General features: G+C 40.4%; 1 protein-coding gene and 2 non-coding genes across 3 annotated transcripts; all 3 read left to right on the top strand.

Moving 5' to 3' along the window:
- The first annotated feature begins 1 nt into the window (after position 1).
- Positions 2–18,707, top strand: HSPA9 (heat shock protein family A (Hsp70) member 9). The gene is made up of 17 exons (XM_043983318.1): positions 2–183; positions 2,307–2,365; positions 2,458–2,545; positions 6,994–7,175; positions 8,704–8,828; positions 10,211–10,284; positions 10,370–10,476; positions 11,192–11,354; positions 12,177–12,269; positions 13,574–13,783; positions 14,578–14,805; positions 15,515–15,619; positions 15,999–16,116; positions 16,604–16,698; positions 17,203–17,295; positions 17,422–17,562; positions 17,840–18,707. The coding sequence occupies exons 1-17, from the start codon at positions 106–108 to the stop codon at positions 17,915–17,917; spliced, it is 2,037 nt and encodes a 678-aa protein (XP_043839253.1). The 5' UTR covers positions 2–105; the 3' UTR covers positions 17,918–18,707.
- On the top strand, positions 12,393–12,461 carry LOC122745059. The gene has a single exon (XR_006355352.1). It is a non-coding gene; the product is annotated as a small nucleolar RNA SNORD63 (small nucleolar RNA).
- Positions 15,112–15,185, top strand: LOC122745058. Its single transcript, XR_006355351.1, has one exon. It is a non-coding gene; the product is annotated as a small nucleolar RNA SNORD63 (small nucleolar RNA).
- Positions 18,708–19,598: the final 891 nt, after the last annotated feature.

The raw sequence follows: 19,598 nt of genomic DNA, 5'->3' as shown, positions 1-19,598 counted from the left end.
CCCCCCACGTGGTTAGAGGTTTCCAGAAGAGCCGCGTCCGCTGTGCTGCGCACCTCTGGGTCCCCGCAGTCCACTTCGCCGCCGACCTCTGCCTGCCCGTTCGCCATGCTCAGTGCCAGCCGTACCGCCGTTGCCCGCCTCGCCGGAGCCGCATCCCGGGGCCCGGCTGCCGGCCTCCGCCAGGTGAGTAAATTCTGATGTCTGTTCTGGCCTTAGGGCCTTAGTGGATAGCGGTCTCTTCTGGGCCTCCTGGAGACGGGAGAGGGCATCGGGGCGGGTCGAGCCGGGATTTCAGAGATACCAAGACCGCGATGGGATCCTTTCTGGACCCGCTGGCAAGGAAGAGGCTAAGAGAGGAAAGCCTGGCGTGGAAGGGAAGGAAGCGAAGACGGTTGGAGGGGCCGGGACCCTTCTTTCCCCCTCTGTGACCGGGTAGGAGAGCGATGGAGGTCTCGAAGCCCGGCCGCCCGTCGGGTCTCTGCTGAGTCACGGCCGATAATCCTCATGCCTCCTTATAGAGACCAGCGGGGGGCCCGATTTAAGAGAAGCCACGAGGGTCAGCCCCGGTCTGCGGCCCTGGTGAGAGCGGTAACTGACGCTTAAGTGGCGGGGCCCGATCGTTGTACGGAATAATATTCTGGGGGGAAGGGGTAGCCACGGTGGGTGGGTTTCTTCTGTGTCTTGCGGTCGAGGAAACAGGCCCCTGTAAGGGACACGGGGCAAAAAAAAGTTTGGAAACTTTAGTTTGAACCCAGTTCGTCTTGATTTTCCATAGCAACCCTCTATCCTATACTTTTTTCTAGCCTCACTTGTCCGGGGTCTGATTATCTGGAGATTTAACCGATCTCAGTTGGAAGCGCCTTTTTGAGCTCCCTGGGTCCTTGAGTTAGGGGATTGTGAGTCCTAATGAGGGGTGTGCCGTCCCGAAGGTCACTTAGCTGTATGTGAGAAAGAGAGAGACCACTTACTCATAGTTAGAAGGGAAGGAGGGGGTAACGAGGAACTAAGTCTCTCTTCTCTTTCATTCTATTCCTTGGCTATTAGCAGCTCTCCTTCCCCCCACCCCCCAACAATAAATGCAGAATTAGTTTCTATCAAGTACCTGTTGTGATTACATTTCAGACAAAACCCGGATTCGTATTGGAGATATATATGTATGTATGTATAGGTTGTGAGAAAAGTTAAAGGATTTTAATTGCAGTTACTCCATGGGAAGCATTATGTCCAGAGAACTATTTCTGTTCTCTGTACATCTATTCAGGAGGATTATGAAGAATTGGTTTCTAGGCTGAGGCAAGGTTGCAAGGCTCTTACTCATCTAAGATTTGTGAGTTAGACAAACTTTGGAGGCCATTCTGGGGATTTCTTTCCTCTCCACCCACCCACTTCCTAGATCTTTTTGCTAGATAAATCCTACTCCACTTAATCAGTCTGTATCACAAGGTCACAGGAATCACTTAACCTTTCATTGCAGAACTACGTAGTCAGATTTGCTTGTGCTGGTGGGAATCAAATAGGAATTTTTTATCCACCCACTTTGCTTTTGTGTAGAATGGCCTTGTCCTGGAAATAGGTATTCCAGCTATTTTATAGCAGATTGGGGGGTGGGGGTCCAGCAGTCAGGGTTAAGTGACTTGCCCAGAGTCACACAGCTAGTAAGTGTCAAGTGTCTGAGGCCAGATTTGAAAGCAGGTCCTCCTGAATTCAGGGCCAGTGCTTTATCCACTGCACCACCTGGCTGTCCCTTAATAGCAGATTTATAAACCTCTTCCTATACTTATAGTTAGTTATTGGGAATTTTGAATACTTTTTTTTAATCTTTGTATTTAGTACACAATAACACATAATACAAATCTGCAACCTAGGTAGCCACGGTGTTATAAGAATGGTTTGTTTCAAATCTTTTTAACACCTAAGTGCTGGTGATACAAAGACAATTATGTTGGGCAATAATAAATTTGTGGCAAGAATTGTTTTATGTTAAAAATTAATGCTATAGGGGGTATCTAGGTGGCGCAGTGGATAAAGCACCAGCCCTGGATTCAGGAGTACCTGAGTTCAAATCTGGCCTCAGACTCTTGACACTTACTAGCTGTGTGACCCTGGGCAAGTCACTTAACCCCCATTGCCCCCCCCCCCCCCAATTAATGCTATGGTGGAAAGACTGGGTGAGGAGACTTTAGTCCTTGATCTGCCAAATTCTCTCTAGACTTAACTTTGCTCATCTATAACATGCTTAAGTTCAGTATTTCCATATGGTGATTATTGTTGTCTGTGCTAATGATCTTTTTTTTTCCCCCTTGAAGGATGGCTGGAATGGTCTCAGTCATGAGGCTTTTCGAATCATTTCAAGACGAGACTATGCGTAAGTGTGGCAGAATTTGCATTGCAAAGAAGTCAGTACTAAATTTCTGGTTGGTTATCTGCAATTTACATTGTTTTATATGTGTCTTGTAGATCAGAGGCAATCAAGGGGGCTGTTATTGGTATTGACTTGGGTACAACTAACTCCTGTGTGGCAGTAATGGAAGGGAAACAAGCAAAGGTGAGTTTTTGGTACCTTGATATTTATCCTAGGTACTAATTTTGTGCACTAAATAGATGGCTTGGGTTTGCTTTTTGTTTTGGTTTTGCTTTATAGATTTAGCTGGGTACTGAGAAACTTGAATTTCTAGTGTGACTTGGGGGGGGGGTGCAATGGAGGTTAAGTGACTTGCCCAGGATCACACAGCTAGTGTCAAGTGTCTGAGGCTGGTTTTAAACTCAGGTCCTCCTGAATTCAGGGCTGGTGCTTTATCTACTGTGACACCTAGCTGCCCCCATTGTTTTTCTTTGAATACAATTTTTAAGGTCATGGAATTTATAGCTCTTCCTAATTTACAGATAATCTACATGAGTAGTAGTCTAGTGTTAAATTTTTCTTCTGGTTTTTTCCTTTATCCTCCTAGCTTTTAAGTCACCCATGAACTTAGAACAGATTTTTTTTCCTCCAAATTTAATGACAATGTACCCTTCTCTATGACTAGATATGTTTTTGGTTTTCTGTCAGGGTACATGCTTTTGAATACCAGTAGCGAGAATGACTTTTTCTTGTGATCAGTGGCCTGCATTTGCAGCTCCTTTGGTTAAGGAAAGTGTTGCGCTGGAGGAGCAAGACAAAATTAACTGGCCCATAGAAGGACTTAGTCCTCATTTATGTCATGATTTAACAGTTTGGTCACCTCTTTTTCTTTCTCTCAGTTTTATGAAATCATATAATTTGAGAATTGGAAGAGATTTCAGACCCCTTTAGAATCTAACCTATACATGAAAGAAATTCTCCCTATAATGTACCCAACGAATAGCCATCCAGCCTCTGCTGAAAGACTTTCAAAGTAGGGAACCCACTTCCTAGGGCAGTTTATTCCACTTTTGGACTGCTCTGATCATTAAGAGCTTTTTCTGCTACGGTTTGGGGGGTGAGGGGGGCGGTGTTGAGATTCCCGTGTCCTCGGGAGGCCAAGATTCCTGTCAGACATGGCACATGGACATGGTCATGGAAAAATTGAACTCCCTGATTACAGACAGAGGAAGATAGAAGGAACACCACTACAGCGAATCCAGGAGAGGTTGGCTAAGCAAGGTCTCAGGGATTCATGGGGCCGCAATGAAGCTTAGCGATACATGGGTCATTATGGAAAACCTGCTACTTTGTGGGCTGCTTTGTCAAGAGGATTCAAATGGGGTTTTGGAGCATTTTTATTAGCTGTTGGAGTGGAATATTTCCTAACTGCTCCAAAGAATGAAGAGGAACATGCTTCTAAACACTGAAGTTAAGACATAGAGGAATTATAGCTAATTATTTAGAGTGAATGTTAAAGATTAATATTAAAATTTTACTTGGTAAAAAAAAAGCTTTTTCTGACATAAAGCTTGAACTAGCTTCTTTGCAATTTTACCCAGTGCTGCTGATTTTGCCTCTGGGGCCAAACATAAATTCAATCCCTTTTCCATATTATAGCCTTTTCAATACATCATCATGTATTTATTTCTCCAGGCTAAATATTCCCAATTCATTCAAACAGTTCTTATATGACATGGACTTAAGGCCCTTCACCATCCTGATTGTGTACCTCTGGGCATTCTTCTCTACTTTATGGATTAATTTTTTTTTTAATGGGCACTCAGGTTAAGTGACTTGCCCAGGGTCACACAGCTAGTAAGTGTCAAGTGTCTGAGGCTGGATTGAACCTGATCAGGTACTCCTGAATCCAGGGCCAGTGCTTTATCCACTGCACCACCTAGCTGCCCCTCTTCTCTACTTTATAATGTCCTTAAACTGTGGTGGCCAGAACTAAACACAATTTCAAATGAGATCCAACTAGAGTAGAGTACGTAGAGTACGATGGAATTGTCACCTCCCTATTCCTGGAAGCTAAGTTCTTCTTAATGAAGCATGGATTGTATTAGCTTTCTTGGTTCAGTTCAGTGCTTATTCATTGAGCTTGTAGAACCCCCAGATCTTTTTCTGATCTGCTATCTAGTCATACCTTCTCCCCCTTATACTTCTGAGGTTGTTGGTTTTTTGTTTTGTTTGTTTATTTAATCTAAATGTAAAACAGGTTCAGCCCAATATTCTAGTCTGGTATTATCTTTTTGCATCCTGATTCTATTTATTCATCCTTTGGATCATTTACAACAGTGGTATCAAACTCAAAAAGAAATGGGGCCACTAAACTGTACATAAAGATCCCAGCATATTAACTTAGAAAACTACATATTAACATTATCTATGTTCTATCTTAATTTTTGTTTTGGTAAACATTTTACAATTACATTTTAATTTAGTTTATGCCCACTTGAAAGTGTTGTGAGCTAACCATGGCCCAGGCAGTGTGTTTAACACCTGATCTAGAACTAGAAGAGAGATAACCATCTATGCCTTTATCTGGGTCATTGGTAAAAATGTTGAGCAGCACAAGGCCAAGCACAGATCTTAGAGTAAAATCCTGGGAACCTCCTGGCATGTTGATATTGAATGATTCTTTGTGGCTTTCTAACCAGTTCTGAATCCATCTAATTGTATTATCATTAAGGTGTATCTCTTCCATCTTCTTTACCAGATACTTTACCAGAAAGCTTTGTTAGAATCTAGGCAGACTATACAGCATCCTCATCGTCATTAAGAAGCCTGCTTAAAAAAAAAGAGGGGGCAGCTAGGTGGTGCAGTGAATAGAGCACCGGCCCTGGAGTCAGGAGGACCTGAGTTCGAATCTTGCCTCAGACGCTTAACACTTACTAGCTGTGTGACCCTGGGCAAGTCACTTAACCCCAATTGCCTCACTAAAAATAAAAACAAAACAAAAAAAAGAAATGAGGCAACTGTGCTTTCTTACCATCTCTTTAATCTTGGGTATCAGTGCACATACATGTTGCTGTCATTTATTTAATTGTGTTGCCCTTCCAAAATCTAAGCAAACAATTGACCATTTTTGCCTTTTCTCTGTTAGTTGTTCCATCATAGTCCCCACTGAGAGAGGTCCTGTTCCACCTTTAATATGCTTTTTCTTTCAGTATAGCTTAACAAACAAAAAACACCTCTTTGTTCATAGCTTTCCTTGACAACCTCCATTCATTCTGAAGTTTACCATTCTTAATACTATTTTTAGAGGACTCTGCTGTTTATGATCTTTTCAGACAAACACCATTTTACTTCATTGAAGTTATTTTACTTTATATCTTCAGAATTTCATTCATGAACATCTCCCATCCTTTCTAGGCAGACTTGTCCTAAAAATATTTTAGCCTGTGGAATCCTAACTATCTTTTTCTTCTATCACAAACTCTAAAATGGTCACTCCCTACCCCAGTTCTCCAACATTTCCACCCCAGCTACCATTTCTTCCCCTGTTAATGACATTCAGATCCAAAATTGAATTTCCTTTTGTTGGTTCCTCCACTTTTTGAAAGGAGGAAATTGTCTCATACAAGTCAAGAAGTTTTAGCTACTATGCCTTGTTGGAGAGCTCCAGCAGATGTCCAGATAATTGAAATCTCTCACTACTGTATCATGCTCGTGCCAGGCTTGGGTTTTATTTCCTAAACTCCTTATTCCATCCTTCTGTCCTGGTATCTGTTATGTATTACACTGACAATCACTTTTCTCCCCTTTGATCTTTACCCAAATTCTCCCAGTTTACCTTCTCCCAGAAGAAATTGGACTCTCTTCAAAACTTGTCCATTCCTCACTAGAAGGAGCATCATCTTCTCCAGGGCTAATCCTACATGATTTTCCCATTTTCTTAACTCATTTTTCCCCCCAACTTAATTGTGTGATATTGTTAGAGGTAAAAATATTTAGAGAGGGGCAGCCTGGCATAGTGTATATAAGAGATGTCAATCTGTCAGAAGTTCCATCTTTTGACATACAGTCTCTGTGATCCTGGAGGCAAGTCTCTTAACAATATTAATACTAAATCACAGGTCAGGTGCTGATCTATAATAGAAGGAGTTCCTCATTAGGAGTTCTTTATTCCAATGAAATCACTGGTCAAATATAAATCCCTGCCAAATATATATATAGGGATTCGTTTGAGTCTTCAGAGAGACTGATTTATGCTTTTGACATATTTGTTCAGTGGAAGATTCTGTACAAAATAACAGGAAAGCTATTGTTTTTGATTAGGGTGTTTCTTTGAAGACTTCAGGGTTTTAAAGGGTTTTTTAAATCCCATGGCAGTAATTGGAATTGCCAGGCAAAGCAGGGGCCTTGTAAACATGTTAATTATTACTCAACCTGTTAGCAAATCTACCCCCAAGATTTTTTAATCAGCTTGTAATAAAATAAGCAGTAATTAGCCACCACTACGGCAAATTTTGAAGGGTTTTTTAGGTTAAATTTTTATAAATTGAGCCCCTTTTTCTTGTGTTTGTTTTCCATATAAAGTTTACTGTGTTTTGCATGGAGATTCTTTATTCCATGGTTCTTATGGGTGTACCACCTTGAGGTTTTAGGTGTTGGAGAATGCCGAAGGTGCCAGAACCACTCCCTCAGTTGTAGCCTTCACAGCAGACAATGAACGCCTTGTTGGCATGCCTGCCAAACGACAGGCAGTCACCAACCCAAACAACACATTTTATGCCACCAAACGCCTCATTGGCCGTCGATTTGAGGATCCTGAAGTGCAGAAAGACATGTGAGTATTAAATCTCTTCCTTCTCCCAACTCCTTCACCTGTATTCCTACCCCTAATTGCCTCCTGTCAGTGAACTTTTCATAACCTAAGTCACCTTCAACTCTTTTTTTTTTTTTTTGCGGGGCAATGGGGGTTAAGTGACTTGCCCAGGGTCACACAGCTAGTAAGTGTTAAGTGTCTGAGGCCGGATTTGAACTCAGGTACTCCTGACTACAGGGCCGGTGCTCTATCCACTGCGCCACCTAGCTTGCCCCTCAGCTCTTTTCTTTATCTCCACTACGTCCAGTTTCTCATTTTTATTCTATGACCACTATAATTTAGGCTCTCTTAGTGTTGTTTTTTTAAAGCCTGGAATACACCTCTGCCTGAGAGAATCCTTAATTTCCTTCAAGGCTCAGCAGTATGGTACAGGTGAAAGAGCACTTGATTTGGAGTCATGGGGCCTGGTTTTGAATCCTATTCCTTGCCACCCATTACTTGAATGTTGGCCAAGTAACCTTCTGGGCTTCAGTGGTTGGACTAGATGCCATTTAAGGGCCCTTTCATGTGTTCTATATATGTGCTACTCTGATCTGTTTTTTATTCCTTAGTGATTAGTGCTTATTCTCTTGTCAAATTATCTTCCCCATAAAGTTAAATTCTCTACTTGGGTTTAAATTCCTTGAGGTCAAGGACTATATATATATATATATATATTTTTTAACTTTTTTATTTATTTATTTTGGTGACTTGCCCAGGGTCACACAGCTAATAAGTGTTAAGTGTCTTGAGGCCAGATTTGAACTCAGATCCTCCTGACTCCAGGACCGGTGCTCTATCCACTGTGCCACCTAGCTGCCCCAAGGACTATATTTTTCATTTTGCTTTTTATCATCCATTGGGGGGGGGCAATTGGGGTTAAGTGACTTGTCCAGGGGTCACACAGCTAGTAAATGTCAAGTGTCTGAGACCAGATTTGAACTCAGCTCTTCCTGAATCCAGGGCTGGTGCTCTATCCACTGCGCCACCTAGCTGCCCCTTTATCATCCATTCTTTCTTTCTTTTCTTTTTTGGGTTTTTGTGGGTCAGTGAGGGTTAAGTGATTTGCCCAGGGTCACACAGCTAGTAAGTGTTAAGTGTCTGAGGCCGGATATAAGTGTCTCTATTGTCTTGTTTTTATCGCTGCTGATATTTTTATTTTTAATATTTGGCTAAAACTGTACTCCTAGATCATGTGAATAATATTTAATTACATATGTAGGAAAAATAGTAGATTTTTGCCCACAGGCCTATATATACTTCATGAGTGGTGTTTACATGTAGATGGACCTTCCCCAAATGTTAAAGTAGCAGTTCTTTAATCAGGTAGTGGATAAGTCTTGACATAATGAACTCTTGACAGGCTTTTAGACATTTTAGTTTCTATTTTAAGTATGTTAATTTAAAGAGAATTAGTTTGCTTTCAGACATGCCCTTGATATGGGCACTTTTGGTAAAAGAATTGCCCTAGCAAGTTTTCTCAGTAAAACACAATTCTTGTATCTTTCAGTAAAAATGTTCCTTTCAAAATTGTCCGTTCCTCCAATGGTGATGCCTGGTTAGAAGCCCATGGGAAGCTCTATTCCCCAAGTCAGATAGGTGCATTTGTGTTGATGAAGATGAAGGAGACTGCAGGTAAGTAGTATGTCCTGATTTTTTTTTTTTTTTTTACTTAAAAAAGCCTCATTGTATTTATCCCTCCTGACTTGGCTAAGATGTGGATAGCTAATGTTTGTTAGGCTTCATTGTGTAGATTGCTGTTGATTTTATTTTCCACTTATTAATAAAATACAGTTTAAAGCAAAATCACAAGTATATAATAACATCAGTCCTGTTATTAAAATTGTACTTTTGTTCTGTGATTTGTTAATTTTGTTCTTGATATCTTTCTCTACAAATTATTGTCATAGTTTGCTGATTTTGATAACTAGGTTAAGTCACAGCTAGTCAGTCAGTTTTTCCTTCTTTTCCTTTCTCCCATTAGGTGGGGTTGTTAAGAGAAAAAAAAATAGAAAAGTCCTAAGAATAACATCTCTGAGATTTTGTTCATGATTCTTTGGAACAAAAGTTGACTATCAAAAATTCAAAATAAAGAAATGTTAGGAGGGCTAATGTTATATCTAAATATCCACCTAAAACAAAATAATGAACCTTGGTTCAAATTTTTGTACTAACATTTCATTATAATAATATACTTTTTTAAGTTTATTTATTTGTTTGTTTGTTTATTTGGGGGGGGGTGAGGCAGTTTGGATTAAGTGACTTGCCCAGAGTAAGTCAAGTGTCTGAGGTCGGATTTGAACTCAGTTTCTTCTGAATCCAAGGCCGGTGCTTTAGCCACTGTGCCACCTAGCTGCCCCAATAATATACTTCTAAATCTCAAGACCATTGTACATAAAGCTGCAACTTTAATTATAACAGTTATGTATCCTTTGAATAGACAGGTCTTTAAATCCTTGTCATTGTATTTCAGGGTTATGTTACAGCAATGGAATCATTCGATGAAAAAGAGTCAGACATGACTTACAAACAAAAGCTTTAAACTATTTCTTTAAAAGTCTTCACTGTTAGGGCAGCTAGGTGGCGCAGTGGATAAAGCACTGGCCTTGGATTCAGGAGGACCTGAGTTCAAATCCAGCCTCAGACACTTGACACTTAACTAGCTGTGTGACCCTGGGCAAGTCACTTAACCCTCATTGCCCTGAAAAACAAAACAAAACAAAAAGTCTTCACTGTTTGGGCAGCTAGGTGGTGCAGTGGATAGAGCACTGGCCCTGGATTCAGGAGGACCTGAGTTCAAGTCTGGGCTCAGACACTTAACACTTACTAGCTGTGTGGCCCTGGGCAAGTCACTTAACCCCAATTGCCTCACTAAAAAAAAAAGTCTTCACTGTTTTAATTGATTCTGGAATGATTATTTAGTCTGAGTATATCTTGCATGGATAACAAATTAAGAAATTGTTGTGTAGCTCAAATAAAATGCCCCCATTGATTTCAGTTCTTTGATTCTTTTCCAGAAAACTATCTAGGACATTCAGCAAAAAATGCTGTTATCACTGTGCCTGCTTATTTCAATGATTCTCAGCGACAGGTAAGGTCACAAAGACTTCTTAATGAAAATCACTGATACTTTAAAATGAACAATGTAGAAATTGATCTTTTTTTTTCCTTTCTAGGCCACCAAAGATGCTGGGCAAATATCTGGCCTTAATGTGCTTCGAGTGATTAACGAACCTACAGCTGCTGCCTTGGCTTATGGCTTAGACAAATCTGAAGACAAAATGTAAGCAAGTTTTCAGGATGTTTTCCCCTAGCCCCCAAAAGATAAAAGGTTGAGTTTGTCGCACCTATGGGAACAGTTACATGTACACTTACTTGTGTTCTTTTGGTGTTTGAGCTTTGCAGTTAGACTAAAAATTTGTCCTGTCCACAAGACATATGTGATCCTGGCATGGGTGTGGGGGTATTCCTGCATAATGTATCTTAAGAAAATTAGATCTTAGGGGCAGCTAGGTAGCACAGTGGATAAAGCACTGTCCCTGGATTCAGGAGGACCTGAGTTCAAATCCAGCCTCAGACACTTGACGCTTACTAGCTGTGTGACCCTGGGCAAGTACCTTAACCCGCATTGCCCTGCATGCCCGCCCCCCCCCCCCAAAAAAAAAAAATATGGCAGGAGGAAAGAAAAATGGATCTTTCAGAAGCAGCAGGGTGGGGGAGGGTTGTAAATTGAACTGGTACATGTTGGATATCTAAAAGTGTGACTGGATATTGTCAACATTCATTTGTTCTTAGTATAGTGGGTTTCAATTCATTTTTTTTTTTTGAGCACCTGTTAAAACTACCAGTCAAAAATAAATCAGTATTAATGTTTTATTAACCAAAAGTATTTTGACATTTTATACCCAGTAAAATAGCTTCACATTCATCCATTTATTGGAAATTACTTTCTTTGTCCTGTCTTAGGTACTAACCTGTCCTTTTTTTCCCCCTTAAAGCATTGCTGTGTATGACTTAGGTGGTGGAACTTTTGATATTTCTATCCTGGAAATTCAGAAAGGTGTATTTGAGGTGAAATCTACCAATGGGGATACTTTCCTAGGCGGTGAAGACTTTGACCAGGCCTTGCTCCAGCACATTGTGAAGGAATTCAAGAGAGAGGTTGGTGACCAGTTTGACAAATGTTGCTACTTCCTTAGTAAAATTAGTTGGTTTGTAAACCAGGGCTGGAAAAATGCTATCCTGGTAGCTTCTTGTAATTAAGGGAATCATGGTACCAAAAAACCAAGTAGTCATCCAGTGCACCAACCTTTAAGAAGTTCGGTGGAGGGGCACCTAGGTGGCGCAGTGGATAAAGCACCGGCCCTGGATTCAGGAGGACCTGAGTTCAAACCCAGCCTCAGACACTTGACACTTACTAGCTGTGTGACCCTGGGCAAGTCACTTAACCCCAATTGCCTCACTAAAAAAAAAAAAGAAGAAGCAGGCTCAGTGTAGCTGGAAAAGACCTAGGTCACCTGGACCAAACCTCCTTACCCCTTCAAATTTCACAGATCAGGAAAAGGAGGCATAGAAATCAAAGTGACACTTCATTGTTATGACACATAATAATAAGAAGAATGTGAGGCAGCCTTCTCCTTCCACCCCCACCCCCGCTTAAATTCTTTGTCATAAGGGATGGTGCTTGGGAGGGGAAGGGATACGGAATATTGAAGGTAATGTAAAATGTCCAAGTCCAGAGTTTGGTCCTTAACCAAAATAATAGGTACTTCAGGGGTGGGAACAGCTAGGTGGCGCAGTGGATAAAGCACTTGCCCTGGATTCAGGAGGACCTGAGTTTAGATCCTGCCACAGACACTTGATATTTAGTAGCTGTGTGACCTTAGGCACATTACTTAACCCTCATTGCCCTGCCCAAAAAATAATGATAATAATAATAGGTACTTCATCAAACTGAAATATGTTGTATGGTTTGTTTTTTAGACAGGACTTGACCTGACCAAAGACAATATGGCTCTTCAGCGAGTACGGGAGGCCTCTGAGAAGGCCAAGTGTGAGCTTTCTTCTTCTGTGCAGGTGAGAAATGAATCGAACAGCTCACTTTGATGAACTGCTTATACTTTTTAAAATATCAGGTGTTTTGTTTATTGGAGTAGACATGATTTCTAAAAGATTAAAAGGGGGGTTTTGGGTGTATTTGTGCTATGATGTGTTTGTTTAACCCCTCATTCTGAAAAAAGAATGTGGTAATTACTAGAACTGAGCACAAAATATACCTTTTTTAAAAATTGTTTTCTTTAAAGAACTGCTGGTGTTTTCTTAAAAATGGATAGTGCCATAAGAACCTGGCTCCTTCATAACTGCAACTGCTTTCAGGATGTGGTTGGTTGTGTTGTGATATTCTAGTGTATTAGTAATAATGATAGCCATTTGCACAGACCTTCTTATTTGATCTTTTGTGAAACCCTGTATGGTAGGAATTACTATACTCCCATTTTGCAGATAGAGAAACTGAGTTGTGAGTAGCCCGGGATCCCCAGCTAATAATTGTTCAGAACACAGTCTTAGTCTTAAGTTTATCAAGACATGTTGCCTCCCTACATTTTGAATTTTCTTAACATTAAGTTCATGCTGGGTTTTAATCCATTCCATATTGGGATTTAGAGAGGGAGAGGGAGGGAAGGAGGGAAGAACACAGCCACAATACAATACACAATCCAGAGTATAAGCTCAAATATAATTGTGGCCTTAGTTTTAATGTTGCCTGCTATTTGGGGGATGGATGTGGCAGAAGATACATTTTAGTAAGGACATTTGTAACTGAACATCTGCCTTAAAGATATTAAGCAGTGTTTGGTAGTATGTGTGAGGTAGAGCAGAATTATTTAACCCTTGGCAATATAAGAAATTAGTATTATGTTGTTGGCTTCATGCCATTCCTTCTGACCCTGATTTTGGTAGTGTTAGGTTTGATTCTTTTTTGGTGGGGCTGTTTTATAACCTAATTGCAAGTTTCTTGAGGCATGTTTTTGCTGAAGCAACCAAGCACAAGTGGAAATGAAATCTTTAGACACACTGCCCCATATAGTTCAATAGAAATTATATTCCAGTTTTGTAGGATCCATGTAACTTCTATTATCTTTTGTGTGTGTGTGTGAGGCATTTCTGGTTAAGTGACTTGTCCAGGGTCACACAGCTAGTAAGTGTTAAGTGTTTGAGGCCAGATTTGAACTCAGGTACTCCTGACTCCAGGGCCAGTGCTCTATCCACTGTGCCACCTAGCTGCCCCATCTATGTAACTTCTAAATAATCCTATTCTACCTTTGTTGTAGGCGTATTACCATTGGCTTTCTCTGCTCACATTGATGTTAATTTTGCAGACTGACATCAACTTACCATATTTGACTATGGATGCTTCTGGGCCCAAGCACTTGAACATGAAGCTAACTCGAGCTCAGTTTGAGGGTATTGTCACTGATCTCATCAGGAGGACTATTGCTCCATGCCAGAAGGCCATGCAAGATGCTGAAGTCAGCAAGAGTGACATTGGAGAAGTCATCCTAGTTGGTGGCATGAGCAGAATGCCCAAGGTAGTATAAAGGGAGGGCTGGTGGCCCTTTGGGCAGGGGTATTTTAGCAATCCCAGTAAACTTTGAAACTTTCTCCAGGGTCAGGAGGGCAGTGTCTTCCATCTAAGCAGGTTCAAGAAAGAATGGGTCTTTTAAGTAGGGGGAAAAACAATCAAGGAATTAAATCTTGGATTTCTAGGCTTGTTTCCAGTGCGATAGTTCCTACATATTGAGCCAAAGTAAAATGGACTCTTTCAAATTGGGATGACTCTTAGGATGCTTAAAGACCTTTGAGTTCTAGCCTGTTGCCATTACATTGGGGGAAGTGTGTCACACTGGCACGGAACTGGTCATTCTCTTCTGTACAGGGATTTATTTCTAAAGAGACATTTGTAGAGAACACCAAGAACTTGCTGAAGCTGTAGTGTTCTTTCTTTAGATAATGAGGAATCAGAAAAAGTAAACCTTAAAGTCAAATTTGGTTTTGAACATGGAGCCAAGATTATTACACCCTCCTCTCCATTACCACAAAACAATCATTTGGAATTCTGCATCATCATTATATGAGCTTTATAAAGTAGTGCTTTTTTACCATTAAAATAAGCAGTAAGAACCCGATTACAACCTGAAAGCTTCCTTATAGAGGCTTGTGGTGTCACAAGTAACCCTTCCTACTAGGAAAGTATTTGAGGGAAATTGAAATACTGGTATAACTTCCTTGTTTTCCCCTATTTCCCTAATTGTCCAGAGGTGGCTTGGTTCTGATGGAAGGTGAATGACACCCTGAGTGACTAGACCTTTTCCTTGGTCCCTAGGTTCAGCAGACAGTACAAGAACTTTTTGGCCGGGCCCCTAGTAAAGCTGTCAATCCTGATGAGGCTGTGGCTATTGGAGCTGCCATTCAGGGAGGTGTGTTAGCTGGTGATGTCACAGATGTGCTACTGCTGGATGTCACTCCCCTTTCTCTGGGCATTGAGACATTGGGAGGCGTCTTCACCAAACTAATCAATAGGAACACAACTATTCCAACTAAGAAGAGCCAGGTAAGAATTTTTCCAGCCTATCTCTGATCTCTCTTATTTTGTGGGAGAAGGTAGCTTTTTAGAGTGTAGGCTAATTGACCAACAGTTCTAATGTGTTTTGGGAAGAAAGTTGTGAAGGAAATGTCATTGTTCTTGTTTGGCCTCTGATAGGGGTAGAGCATGAAGGAATTTTGTAAGGGACCATCTGTAAGGGAACTTGGAAGTTGGGCAGAGGGGGGAAAAAACAAAAGTTTAGTTGGCAGGAACTGTTGGAATGATTATTCTTTATTCCTTCTGCCCAAGAAACTAAAATTGTTTCAGGTATTTGTGCTGTGATGTTTTTATCAACCCTTCATTCTGAAGAAGAAAAAAGTATGTGGTAACTACTAAAACTGAGCACAAAGTACAATTATTTTTAATAAATCTTCCCAAAGTATTTCTCTAGGACCTTGACTAAAAATTGATAGTGTATGTTTCTCCAAATGGCTCTTCTGGGAGTGTGGCTCACATCTTGCATCTTATCTCTTGCGTCTTCCACGATTCTGTTACATTTTTGGCCTTCACCTAAATGCTGAAATAGTTGCTGCTTGTCTTACTTCATTCCTAACCTCCCATTTCCAACAGGGAAGAAACTGGTTGGAACTTTCCTTTTTCATGAAAAATAGGAGGAAAGAGGAGCCTGTCCTTCTCCCTGTCCATTGATTTTTTTTTTTTTCCCCCTTCCCCATAGGTGTTTTCTACAGCTGCTGATGGTCAGACACAAGTGGAAATTAAAGTGTGCCAGGGAGAGAGAGAAATGGCTGCAGACAACAAGCTTCTTGGACAGTTTACTTTGGTATGTAATCATGAAACTAGAAAAACCCTGTAGTCCACAAAGAGTAGATGCTCTCCTGAGTGTAAACTTGGACTGCCACCTATGAAATCTAGGTGGCATGAGACTTCACCCAGGATTTTCTAAGTAACAGAATCAAAAGAACATGGTAGAACAAGAACCATTTTTGGTTTTCCCCACTTAGAATCTCAGAGGGGATTTGGGAATTGGCAATGGATTGATTGGACCCCCAACATCTGAACATCCTAACCTGTTGGAAACTTTCTCATTGTCTCTGACTAAATTAGTTATTTGTTTATAAGAAAAGTGCATCAAATTGGGAATGGAAGACATGGGTCCTCTTCTGTTGTGAGCTTACTCTAAGGACTTGATCATATTTCAGATTGGAATTCCACCAGCCCCACGTGGAGTTCCACAGATTGAAGTCACATTTGACATTGATGCTAATGGGATTGTACATGTTTCTGCAAAGGATAAAGGCACAGGACGTGAACAACAAAGTAAGTCTGTCTTCATTCTGTTTATAAAAAGGAGAGTCAGAACAAAGAAATTTGGCTACACCTGTTAGGCTTGTAGTTTCCCTCTATAAGCCTTTTGATCTAGCAGAATCAAGTATCAGGCATTGAACTAAAGTTCACTTTAGGCCACTTGAAACTTCCTTTCCGGTGTAAAAGTTTAGAGTTAGTTTACCTGAAAGTCAAAATTTGTTTGCTCTCAATATGTTGCTTGCTTGTTTTGTTCAGTCATTTTAGTTGTATCCAATTCTTCATAACCCCCATTTAGGATTTTCTTGGTAAAGTCTTCTCCATTTGCCATAATTGATCACCTACCCTGGATGTTGGTGATCAATCTGAGTACTTAGGCTTGAAGTCAGTGAACAGTGCCATCTACCCTTTTGATATACTGAATGTAAGGAGGAGGAAAATTAACCATTTTATGTGTAAATAAACTTTAAAATAATGTTTTCATCCTGTTTTCTTATTATAGTTGTGATCCAGTCTTCTGGTGGGTTAAGCAAAGATGACATTGAGAATATGGTTAAGAATGCAGAGAAGTATGCTGAGGAAGACAGGAGAAAGAAAGTAATTGCTTTTGATTTATTATTTTCCTGTTTTATCTATTTGCCCTGCCTCTTTGCCAATCTATTATACTACCTATCCTTTTAATTCTCCTTTCTGAAGTCATCTCAGACACCATAGTCCATAGTAATGCTCCTACTTTCATCTCCTGTAACTTGTCTCTGCCTTTTTTTCTCCCCTTTGGGAGGGAGAGGGGTTGGGGCTGATTTTTCTGCCTTAAAAGAATTGCTTCCTTTAATAATATGGAACCAAAAAGGCAGCATGTTATAGTAGATAGAGAGCTGGCCTGGGAGTCTCAGTGTTTTAGGCAATTCTAAAAACAATAAATTCCATAGAAGAGGGGGTTTGCAAATTTTACTGATGAAATTACAAGCCTACTCCTTATCCCTGTGGAAGTGTTATTTCTTTCATGTTTTCTGCTGCCTTCTCAGAATTGTTTTCTACCACTTATATTTGCTACACTGATTGGGAGGCACTCTTAATACTGGGGCTTAATATCTCACTCAGGAACGTGTAGAAGCTGTCAATATGGCAGAAGGAATTATTCACGATACTGAAACAAAGATGGAAGAATTCAAAGACCAACTTCCAGCAGATGAGGTGAGTTATGTTTTTAAATCGGAGTCAGTCCAAAAAGTACTATGTCACTGATGACAAGAAGCAAGGAGAAGACAAGACTGTATATAGAGCAGTAATTAGTGTGTTCACTATTTTTTTTTCTTTCAGTGCAATAAACTAAAAGAAGAAATCTCTAGAATGAGAGACCTCTTGGCTCGCAAAGATAGTGAAACAGGGGAAAACATCAGGCAGGCAGCATCTACTCTCCAGCAAGCATCATTAAAGCTCTTTGAAATGGCATATAAAAAGGTATGGAGTGGTTTTTGGTTTTTTCTTTGTTTTTAAGCTCTGTTATGGAGGTTGATGGGTGGGGAGCCCCAGAGGCAAAGAGCAAATGCCTTGTGTTTTAATTTAGCCAACAGAGAAGACCCTACTAGATTTTCAGTCTTTTTTCTTGGGGAATAAACTATAGGGGATGATATAAGTAGGGTACTAGTAGGATTGGGAGAGGAATGAGCTAAAACATAGTTAAAATGCAGATAGAACTGGGGCTTTAGTTTAACAATTTCACAAATTTTCTTTGTAGATGGCATCTGAGAGAGAAGGATCTGGAAGTTCTACTTCTGGGGAACAGAAGGAAGATCAGAAGGAGGGGAAGCAGTAATGTCACCAGTTGACCTTGACTGGAGCAGAAATTGGGGAAACATTTGTGAAGCTTGGGAACAAGGACCTTCCTGAGCAGAAATGGGCAAACTTCAGTCTTACTGTGTTTTTGCAGTATTCTATATATAATTTCCTTAATGTATAAATCTAGTGAGTGTATTAGCTAATTATCATTTGACAGGTAATTCAGATAATACAGAGTTCTAAATGTGCATCCCCAGCCTATCTTTATTTTCCAACTGCATGTAAAGGGCAAAGGGGATTTCACTGATCATTATAATGGCTTGACACAGTTGTCTGCAGCAGTGACTGATTCCAAAGAGTGAAACAACCATGTCACAAATTTGAGGGTAGGAGACCATAATCTTTGAAAGACTCAGTAGGGGCAGGTCCTTCTAGTTAGCCAAGTACTAATCAACTGTGACTGGTGGACTCCTTATCCATAGCCCGTGCAGGGCCAGCTGCATTGCCAGAGAAGGGAGAAACTAGATGAAAGAGATGGGTCTACTTTATCTAGAACTATTCCTTTTGAAACAAGGTGATTAATGAGGCTCTTCAACTTTACCCAAAGCATTCTGTTTTCTCCACCTTCTAGCCTTTGCTTTGGGTACCTACTTTCTTGATAATTGTTCTTTTGATCCATTCTGGATTTTTTAAGAAAAATAAATATGAAAAGAACATTGTTTTGTTGTTTGTGAAAGGACCCTAACTAGCCACTTGGCACCTGAGTAATTTATGGAAAACTCAATATGGTCAGTGTAAAATGATTAAAAGTTAGTACTTTCTAGTGACCACGGAAATAGTTTTCCTTAATTTTCCGCCTCAGGATCAACTTGAAAGTTTAACCTTTTTTCCCACAACACCATCATATGTGTTTAGAGAATTATCCGCTGAGATTCTTGTAGAATGCTGGAAGAGAAGATGCTGGTCCACGTACCCTGTTCAAAGTACGCCAGAGATAAGATAGTTCAGCCTGCATTGCCCATTCACATTTGGGAAGTAGCAACTGCTTATCTCCTTGGGATTGGGTTTTGTATCCATGAGAAGATGGAATTAAGTCACAGTTAAAGAGCCAACTTAGCTAGAGCTCTCAGAACACTCGGTACTATGGGGATAGATGAAAAATAGGTCCTGACTTCAAGGAACTAAAAATTCAACAGGGGATAGGAAGGGGGTGATTTAAGGAAGGAGGGAGTACTAGTGATGATAAAGAGTAGCAGTTGATGCAAGCCTTGAAGGAAGCTAAGAAGAGGTTGAGGACAAATCAGGAGTACCCGTGTGAAGGGAGAGAAAAGAATTCATATATGAGTTAGTTACTGGGTATGAGGGTGTTGGGGGTGAAAAGTTTTAGATTTTGTTTTTACATAATGAATTTTAGGTCCCCACAGAGCATATAAAATTAGGGCATTCAGTAATCTAATCCTGGAATTTAGATAATAGTTGAATATATAGAGATCTAGTCATTATTTGCAGGGATATTTCATCTCATGGAACAGGAATGCTTATTCCATGCAAATGATGGGACCTTTTGGGAGAAGTGACTACTCCCTAGTATTTGTAGATGAGAAACAAGCAAGATACAATGGTGCCATCTAGAGTGGATAGAAACAAAGGTAGGATCCAATGAAATTAGTTTCTATAAAGGAACTTAATAACTGAGGGTAGGAAACAAGGAAATTCAG

The sequence above is a fragment of the Dromiciops gliroides genome, chromosome 2, assembly GCF_019393635.1.
Source record: "Dromiciops gliroides isolate mDroGli1 chromosome 2, mDroGli1.pri, whole genome shotgun sequence".
NCBI lineage: Eukaryota > Metazoa > Chordata > Mammalia > Microbiotheria > Microbiotheriidae > Dromiciops > Dromiciops gliroides.
The sequence above is the reverse complement of the archived record's forward strand: the minus strand, read 5'-3'. Positions and strand labels throughout refer to the sequence as shown.

What these genes read in the sequence shown, in the direction of transcription:
- HSPA9 (XM_043983318.1), top strand. Translation starts at nt 106, where the DNA reads ATGCTCAGTGCCAGCCGTACCGCCGTTGCCCGCCTCGCCGGAGCCGCA. An exon ending in CGGCTGCCGGCCTCCGCCAG is followed by an intron (nt 184 to 2,306) that starts GTGAGTAAATTC and finishes TCCCCCTTGAAG; the next exon opens with GATGGCTGGAATGGTCTCAG. An exon ending in CCTGAAGTGCAGAAAGACAT is followed by an intron (nt 7,176 to 8,703) that starts GTGAGTATTAAA and finishes TGTATCTTTCAG; the next exon opens with TAAAAATGTTCCTTTCAAAA.